The sequence below is a fragment of the Dromaius novaehollandiae genome, chromosome 18 (assembly GCF_036370855.1).
Source record: "Dromaius novaehollandiae isolate bDroNov1 chromosome 18, bDroNov1.hap1, whole genome shotgun sequence".
Lineage (NCBI taxonomy): Eukaryota > Metazoa > Chordata > Aves > Casuariiformes > Dromaiidae > Dromaius > Dromaius novaehollandiae.
In genome coordinates, this window is record NC_088115.1 from 9931906 (window position 1) to 9941253 (window position 9348).

At 44.5% G+C, this 9348-nt stretch overlaps 1 protein-coding gene across 3 annotated transcripts; it reads right to left on the reverse strand.

The window, feature by feature from the left end:
• Window positions 1-577: 577 nt before the first annotated feature.
• LOC112982594 (ankyrin repeat domain-containing protein 40-like) lies at window positions 578-8460 on the reverse strand. Of its 3 annotated transcripts, XM_064522658.1 has the most exons (6): window positions 8218-8451; window positions 7398-7546; window positions 5446-5931; window positions 4684-4859; window positions 3839-4015; window positions 578-2579 (listed from the first exon to the last, which is right to left on the reverse strand). In XM_064522658.1, exons 1-5 carry the CDS (start codon window positions 8349-8351, stop codon window positions 3872-3874), a joined length of 1089 nt encoding a protein of 362 aa, XP_064378728.1. In that variant the 5' UTR covers window positions 8352-8451; the 3' UTR covers window positions 578-2579; window positions 3839-3871. The 3 variants fall into 3 exon arrangements, with proteins under 3 accessions (XP_064378728.1, XP_064378729.1, XP_064378730.1); XM_064522659.1 differs by having other exon boundaries at window positions 578-4015; window positions 4693-4859; window positions 8218-8460; XM_064522660.1 differs by having other exon boundaries at window positions 578-4015; window positions 8218-8440.
• Between the last annotated feature and the right edge of the window lie 888 nt (window positions 8461-9348).

The window sequence follows — 9348 nt, forward strand, 5'->3', positions numbered from 1 at the left end:
AGCCACAGCCGGCCGTCAAGGGCGAGAGGTATCGATGGCTATCGGCAGGGATGGATCTTCAACGCTTACTGATAACTATTGGCACCTAGTGCGATGGATCCCCCTAAGCAGGTATGGAAATCCACCAGCCTCAAGGCCTCTTGCGATCGAGAGGGATCACTGCGTACTGAGAGGGATTAATAGCTGTGGGTGCTGCGCCCTCGCGATAGGTAGGGAAGTATTTCAGAACATAGGAAACATGGTGCATTTTTAGTAACTACTTTCAGATTTGACCACAAGGAGCATCTCCCCAACAGATTTCATCTGTCTGAAAAGTATCCTCTTCAGAGCTCAGGACCAAGATGTAGTCTTGGATTTTCTGCGTATACTAGGCAAAAAGCAAGGTACCTTACCTTAAGCAAGCGTCTCTCACCTGCTGCCTTCATACCTGTTTTGCACCCTGACGCTATTTTATTTGGCATTTAAAAATTGTGCTACTGAATGATGCTTTCAAAGTTGTTAGAAAAGTTTTAAGTGGTTTAGCTGTTTCACCCCAACCCATCCCCACCTCCCCAAAAAAGGGAAGAAATGTACATGCTTGAAACAATTGATACTTTAATACAGGTGAAAAGTAGGAATGTTAGTTCAATAGAAGTTTGTAGTGCAAACAAAAGTTGTCCTTGCAAAAACACTAAGTTCTGTAAACTTATTCTCAGTTGTCATACCAACAGTTTATAAAGAAAAAAAAAAGCTAGTGTGCCTTAGAGTTTATCAAACTGCATAAAACATACAAAAATATTTCTCTGAATGCATAGACTTACTGTTATTAGTACTGTTAGTCAGATCATGACTGAAGTTAACAATTATTCTTTGTGGAAACTACAGCAAATAAAGCTTTTTTTTAAAACCAGCTGCTGCTATAGCCGAACTTTCAGTAATTAGTGGAGGCAGTCTTTACACTGACTTCCTAAACACAGGAACTGCAAAATTAAATACTTTTAATTTTGAGCCATTAACTAATAGATTTTTCTGAACAATTATTGCACATCTGAACTAGCCTTCAAACTATGCTAAAAGGATAAATATGCATATGTTAAGATAAAAGCCCCTTTCTTGTCCTACAAGAAAAATAGGGTGGTGTAGCTATGAATTTTTACTTCATACTGTGTCACAGGCTTGAGCTTAGCAGGAGTTGAATCACACTTTAACACTAGTGCACCTCCTGGATGCAGAAAAAGGGAGAGAGCAGGTACTTAAACAGTTATGTAGGGAATGATGCAAGACTTCACTTCAACTAATAAAAGTTCAATTTTGTGCACTTAGACTCCTTAAACAGCAGCATTGCAATGGTTGGCAGTGTTTAAGTGATGTTAAGTCACATTCATTATAATACGGAGCAGTTGGGAAAGGATGGTGATTGATTATTTTGAATCCAGTATGCAAAAATTTTGAGTTGAAGAAAGTGCAAGTAATTTAGTAAAATCCTGAACACTGAAACAAGCATTTATTCTGTTGGTAAAGGAGATGTCCATATTCCTGATGTGCGTTCCTGTACTAACCTCACAACTAGCCCCTGGAGGAGCTGATTCCAGGATAAAGCAGCTTCTCCACAGGAAGCTAAGAAATGGTGGCAGCCATGCTGCTCCTACCAAAGCATGTCGATTGTACTACCTGCAGTCTGAACAGCAACACTACAGCCCAGATCAGCAAAGAAACACTGTTTCAGCTATGCATAAGGATGCTGCTCTTACACAGCTTAATAAACTAGAGGTGGAAGGAAAACCAGTACTAGATTTTTTTGTTGTTTTTTTTAAATAGCTCCTGTCCAGGGAAAAAAAAAAAAAACGAACAAGTACCCCATTAAAGTTTTTGGTGCAAAGGTTATCCCTGTAGGGTTTTTTGTGTGTGTGTGTGGTGGGGGGCAGGGTTGGCTACAAAAAGCCTCTTAAGGTATAGCTTTGCAGACTACCATGTTGGCAAAATTTCCAGATGTTAATGCTCCAAAAATGCTGCTACTTAAGTGCCTTCAGAGAACTTGCTTGGGATGAAGAGGAATGATTTCAGATTTTGTTTTGATGATGACTTTCACCATTCATAAAACCACAGATGAATTTTCATTTTTGATTTACTTATATGAAAATTAAGCCATCTGCAGCTTAACCAAAGTCTGTGTGTGGGTGGTGTTTTGGTTTTGGGTTTTTTTTGTTTTCTTTTTTGTTTTAAATATTTAGTGAAAGCACCTGGAGGCCTTCAGCCCTCTGCAGTACTTACCTAGGTAAAACATTTGCTGCTATGTAGAAGTGAAACTAGATTTAAGTAGACTGTGCAATGTAAAGTTACAGCTTATTTATTCTTCCAGGGGTGCAATGCTAATTGCCATTTCTCCTACTTTGTTTATGTTCCCTGTTTAGTATGGCTAATCAAGAGCATAGTATGTTCCTTAAGCTTGTGATACCTCAAAAGTATTATTGTGCTTCTTCTGCTCTTCTCACAGCAGAAACTAACCATGCATCCCCGAACTGTTCCGTGAGGCTTGTCCACAAAGTTACCTGACTTCCCGTACTGAGTTTTGATGTAAGTAATGCAGTCTTCTCAAGAGGCTAGAAAAAAACAACAGCCTCAGCTCTGTGCTCACATCCTTACCCCCTGAAACATAACAGGCTTTCTTTTGAATTGGCATGTTAACTAACTTTGCCACTTTTATTACTCTGCAGTTAAGAGATGCTTCCAGATTTTTTTGGAGGTGGAAGGATCCCATCATTTAAGTTACAATTACTCTTATGGGGGAAAGCAACAGCCATTTACATGTGGACAATTTTAATTCTACTATTACTATTTTCAGCCCAGTGAAAAATTGTTTCACCTATCACTTGCTAGTATTACGTATTTCTACCCCCAGCAGACAGATGGAATGGCTTACTGCTAATGGGCTGTGTTTAGGTGGAGTAAGGCCATCTATCTGCATCATGCAGTGCAGTGTGGTGCAGAGCTGCAAGCTAACACCAGCACAAGCTGTAGTGCGTTTTTTTGCGTATGTACCACCTTCTGTCTAGCAGCAACACAGCCAGGATGACAGTGTGCTGCAGGAAAATAAGACTTTTGTGCACTTCAGGTACAGACCTGCTTCAGGTGCAGTTCTGGGATTAGCTTGCACGGCAGTTCAGGCCTCATGCCCATGATATAGACATGGCTCAAATAATACGGAATGTCTGTTGCACTTAACTCATTACTATTGCACTTCAGTCCTGGGCCTGTGCATGAAACTTAAAAGCCATGTCTCAAATGGAAAAAAGTCAAATTCTTGAAGATGCTCCTCTGTTGACTCCCACTACTGCAAGCCTTCAACTTGTCAGTCCTCAGTTCACATAACATTTTGTGGTGAAGTGAAAAAAAGACACTGCATCTTGTTAAGACTTTAAGAAGAGATTAAGGAATTGCAAATTTTACATTTTTAGAGAGCAACAGTTCATTATATGCCAAAAAAACCCTCTAAAGTTTAACTTAATTAGGAAGTTTAAAAAGAATATATACCATTTCCTGAATCTCTTTTCTACAACACTGTAACTTGGTCAAAGAGTGCAAGTACTCAACATACTTTTCATACCAACAATTAAGTTCTTCCTGCCCTCTGCTGCCAAATACAACTAATAAACTTTATTGAACTGCATTGGAAGCATGTGATTTTAGTAGACAAATGAGGTATCCTTTATCTGAATACAGCATCAAGTAAAAAAATAAAAGCAGAGGGGATATTAAATATCAAAGATAAACTATTAGTTAAAATATTAACCCTAACAATAACTTAAGGTTTCACACACAATTAATTCACTGCCTTCAAAAGGCAGTAGCATGTAATTACCAGGTTTTCATATTCTAGATTCCTCCAGAAGAGTCAGTAAGTCAGCTTTGATGCTCTACTATTGTAGCATGGTCTTTCGGTCAAAGTTGATGCAGCATTTCTGAAAGGAGAGTTGTCGCTTTTCGCAAGAACTAATTCCAGTTCTTGAAAGTCCTGAAGTCTGGCAACATCCTTGTCCTTTTAAAGATGAAGAGGAGAAAACAAATCACTTCTAAACACATCTACTTTTACTTTGGAAATAATCAGAATAGCTAAAGGAAGTAAAAACTAAAACTGTTCAGTGTTCACACCCAGTAATATCAATGAATAATGCCAAAAATTGTGTCAGTATATACTCTTTCAAAGCTTTGACTGTGATTGTGTATGTCACTTTACTGAGAGTTGTGACCAACAGATTCCATTTTACAGGACTCCAGGTACTTTCAAACCTAAGAAGCATGTTCTTTTGTTAATGGCATACCTTTAAATTATTCACATGCCAATTTGTGGATTTTCTCCCCTGTTTGTTCTTTTTAGACAAGCAAGTGCTTAAGCAATACATGGCAATTATGCTAAAAGCACACTAAGTCATTGCTTTTGATACAGTTAAAAAAATCGATCTGTAATCATTTCATATGCTTTAGGAACTGAAATACTCTATGCCTAATTTGACAAAAATATTTTGGAATACACTATGGTGAAGTTAGAAGAAGAAAAGTCCAATATTCTTTTGATTTTGTGAACTTAAATCAGGTTTTGGGGTTTTTAAACACACTGCCATGTTCTGCTGATCTTTCTACAGAAATATCTTCTCCAATGTCTACAAAGCCCAATGTCAAATTAACCTGTGATTTGAAAACTCTTACCTTTCTTACCAGTGTATTAGGTAATTTCCTGATCTTCTCTACTTGTTCTGGATTAACACCCAGTTCACAGCAACTCACTCTGAGCAGATCTTGATAGGTCAGTTCTTGTCTGTCTAGTTCAATTTCAATGAAGTCATTGTCTCTGAGGTTCTGGACTCTTACCTTAAGCACAAGTTCTAATTGGGAGAAAAAAAAAGACTGAAATAAAAGGGCCCCCCCCAACCCCCAAAACCTCATGCTAAAGTATCTACAGTTATCTTTTGAATTCAGGTTTTGTAAGTACAATACCCATTATCTCACTGAGACATACTGTGCAATTAATGGAAGGTTCTATTTCAAAAGCAGTTGGTGGTTGAGACAGAACAGAAATGCACAGGGGAAGTATGTTTACATTAAAAATCTGATCCATCCAGTTATAAAGTCAAGTTGCTACCAAACTATCAGAGATGCACTTTCTGCTATATAGGTTTTGCAAAATTTGGATTTTCTGTTGCTTGGGCATAAAGATTGATCCTTTCATGGGAGGAAAAAAAAGAGCTTGCAAAGGTTTACTATGTTTAAGATACTGTATAACCAGTTATTTTACGTAGCATAAAAAAAGCCCTGGGAATCATTTTGTTCTTTTTGGCAAAAATCAACATCTCTGCCTCCATTCCAAATTAGTCTGAAAGCCAAATGAATCATTTTTAACTTCAGCTTTCAACTAGAAACCAAAATACAGAACAGTATATAATAGAAAGATGGGAAATTACACTTCATTACCTTGCATGTTATATGGGAAAGTTCCAGTAAAGAAAAAGGGCTGGAACGTTGCTGCAGGACCAGCAGGTGAACCGTTCATTTGCTGAGGTATAGCTTGTTTCGATGCTACTGGAGAAAACAGAGCTCTGCTATGAGACAAGGGTGGTTGACAAATAGGGCCATTCTGTACATTCGGTTTTATGCATTTTGGTGCTGTGACAGTTGCTGACGGGGTGGTTGGCTGTTCTGCAGCGTCTAATGCAGGAAAATCATCTTCACCATTCAATGATGTAGGTGTGCAAATGCTTTCAACCTGAGTTGCTGATGAACAAGGACTAGGTTCACACTGGGAAGCGGAAGATGTGGAAACACTTTCATTCTGGGATTCAGTCAAGTTGTCTGGAATGCTTTCTTTAGTGTAAATATAAGGGAATGGTGGATTGGCCAAATAGTTTGCAACAATTGGTAATTTTAAATCTTTCACTTCTTGACATTCATTTTCTTCCTCTATCAATGCAGTTCAAAAATGGAGAGAGAGGAAGCGGAGAAAGAAAAGTTATTAGATCTTTCATTTTGAATATAAAGTTTTCTTAGTGTGTCTTAACTACAGTATCTCGTTTTGAGGTAATCATAAGGACAATACTAATTTATCATAAGTATTGGCACCTGCAAGGCAACTAAGTATAAAATGAAAGAAAAAATTAGGAATTTTTACAATGCGTTGTGGGTTTTTAAAAGCAAAGCAGAAAGAAACATTTAAAGGGATGTCTTTTCTAGCACTGTTGTTTCAGTGTTTTCAAAGGAACTGACCAGTAGTTCTTGGCTAAATCTCATTTTGTAATGCTTTTAATACACTGCTGTTTATAGTTTATTAAGACCCATGCCAACATTAAACAGAATTATTTGTTTGAGTTAGTGAATATTTGGTAAGACCCAAGCCGCCTCTTCTCTTTCTTAAAGTACTGCAGTAAATTAAATTCTTGCCTGACTGAGAATTGCAGGACATTTATACTAATATCAAGGCAGTTCAGAAAGATCTGGTCTGCACTTGCAGAATAAAAAACATTTAGAAGAATATAAGTGTTTATTCCACAGCAAACACATGAAAGCTTAGTAACTAGACAGACACATAAGGCAACAATGAACAGGGTATTCATTCACTCAGATTTGTCAGTTTAGATCATTTGCCCTGAACAAAGTTGAAGAAATGAGCACCTTGCTCAAAAGAAAACAAAACTCTGCAAAGAATGTGCCATTCCTTCAGTTGCAACTGTTGTAACCTTAGTCATGATTTAGCTGCTACTTCCTTTAAGGTAATAATAGTATACCATTAATGTAAGATCATATCATTAGAGAGAGCTGTTCACATATAAGTACAATTAGCTGAAGATAAACATCAAGATTTGCAAAGGTGAAACACTTTAAACAACCTGGAGTCCATAGTACAGAGATGCTGATGGAAATAGGCACCTGCAGTGGGGATGCAGATGCTAAGTTTTACATGAAATACCTCAGTGGGACTTGTAGGGTTTATAGACAGAATCATGAAGCAAAAATTAATATTACAGCAAGTCCCAGTGTAACAAAATTCTCAGAAGCCATCACTTCTGAAATTCAGCAGTTGCTTTAAGATTTCCTATGGTCAAGCAATGGTCAAGTTGTACAAATGTGAAAGCCTCCAACTGCAGTCTATACGCTAGCTCTGTTTAGTCAGAGGAAAACATGATTGCAGCAGTGCATTTCCCAAGCGTACAACTCTTCAATCTCTTCATGACAAAGCTCTGAATACTTGCACTTTCTAACTGAAATCCTCAAGTCTATTGGCGTGAGCATGGATTACAGTTATAAATCAGGGCTGTATAGCTAGATACTGACAAAACTTTGACTGGTATAATCTAGTGGCCAAGACAAAAGCATTAAAAACACAAAATACCTAGAGAAATATTAAAAAAAAAAAAAAAAAGGAATGGTACCTCCCAAAATCTTCCTGATGTCCGGCTTTGAAGTTAGCTGGGCGGCCCGCTCTCCTTTGGCCGTGAGGACGGCCTTATCGGCCCCCGCATCCAGCAGGCAGGACACCACCTGGGCATGGTTCCGCTTGCAGGCCCAGTGCAAGCACGTCCTGCGGGAAGCAAGTCCCGGCTGGAGCCGCACCGCTCCCGCCCAGCACGCGACTCGGTTCTCACGCACCCGTAACCATCTGCCTGGATGGCATGTGGGGCTAAAGCAACTGGGAGTAAAGTTCCTTCCTTGGGTGACTCTTTTTTTTTTAAAAAAAAAGTTATGATTTGGTTATAAATTCTTTGGGGCGAGGACATTTGTGGTGATACGGTACTGTGTGGGGCCAACAGCGATTCTTCATCGCTGCCGGACCCACATGAGTGACTTTATTAGAAGAGGTCCCAGAGCAAACCCACGCGGGCAGGTAGAAGTGGGATGGCCTCCTTTCTGCATGATCCTCTTTAGCAGTAAAGCTCAAAGCCCTTCGGGATTAGCATTTCCTTTCCTGTGAACGGGCAAAACCAAGAGCCGTGTGATGAGAGATCTTAGCTGGGTGCAGCTGCGTCTCATGGGGGGTCCCAGCGCCATGGGGGACCCAGCGTCGCCCACCCCGGCCCCGGCCCCGACCCCGGCTAGGCCACGGAGGCGCCTCCCGGGCGCGGCGCTGCTGCCCCCAGCGCCCCGAGCCGGGAGCCGCCCGCCCCGCTCCTCCCCGCCCGGGTGCGAGCCCAGAGGCGGCGGCCGGCTGCCTCGGCCCCGCCGCCGCGCCCGCCGCCGGCGCCCCGCACCCACCAGCCGTTGATCTCGTTGCGGGAGTTGATGTCCGCCCCCGCGCGCAGCAGCCGCCGCACCTCCTCCACGTCCCCCAGCGCCGCCGCCTCCCGCAGCCGCTCCGGCAGCTCCCGCGCCTCCGAGGGGCCGCTCATCGCCGCGCCCGCGGCGCCGCCAAGCGCCAGCCCGGGCCCGGCTGCCCCCGCCGCCGCGCCGCCCCTCCCCGCCGCCGCCGCCGCCTCCTCCTCCCGGCGCGGCGGGGCCGAGCGAGCCCGTCCCACGGCCGGGAGGGGACGGCGAGCCGGGCGGCTCCCTCAGCGCCGCGCCGCCGCCGGGCCCTGCCCGCCCGGGCAGCCGCCGCCCCGGCCCCGCCGCGCCGCCGCCATTTTGTGCCGCGGCGCTGGGGCGGCGGCGCGGGAGGCCCTTTGCCCGCCCGCAGCCCTCGCCTCGCTCCTTCCCTGTCTGAGGGGCGTAACTCCCGCTACGGCTTCCCCTGCTCGCCCTCTCCCACGCCGTGCAGCCCGGTGGCCAGACGGCTCGGGGGGCCCAGCCCCTCAGCACCGGCAGTAACTCGGTGACCGCACCGGGATGGAGCACCACAGTTGAAGCATCGCTGCCGAACGGCTCTTTCTAGAGTCGCCCGTCCCCGCGCCCAGCAAGCGACCCGCAGCCCTGCTCGCCTGCCCGGGGCGTCAAGGGTTTCCGGGCGGATAACTCCACTTTTGGGGCCGAGGGAAAAGGCCGCACTCCAAAACTGTCGGGCCGGCAAGGGCTCATCAGGCTGCGCTCCCCTGCCCTCCTTTCTGCCCTGCTTGGCCGCATTTCGCACCAGCTCCTCTGCAGCGCCGCGGGGCAGCGGCACGGGCGGTCCCCTCCCTGCAGGGCCTGCTTTGTGCCCGCGACGCCTGGACGGCCACCCCGGCCCAGCCCCGCCATCCCACGGAGGCCCCGGCCTTGCAGGCCATGAGGGACGTGGCGGCAGCACCGTGGTCCTGGCTGCTGCCTCGATGCCCGGCGGGCCACCATGTCGGGCCGGCCATGGCGCCCGGTGAGCACGGCCCGTGCTGCGGGAGGCCCCCGTCACCGCGCTGCTAATTCCCCCCGTGGTGTCCCTGGCACGTTGCTCGCGCTCTTAATTAAATCGCTGCGTTT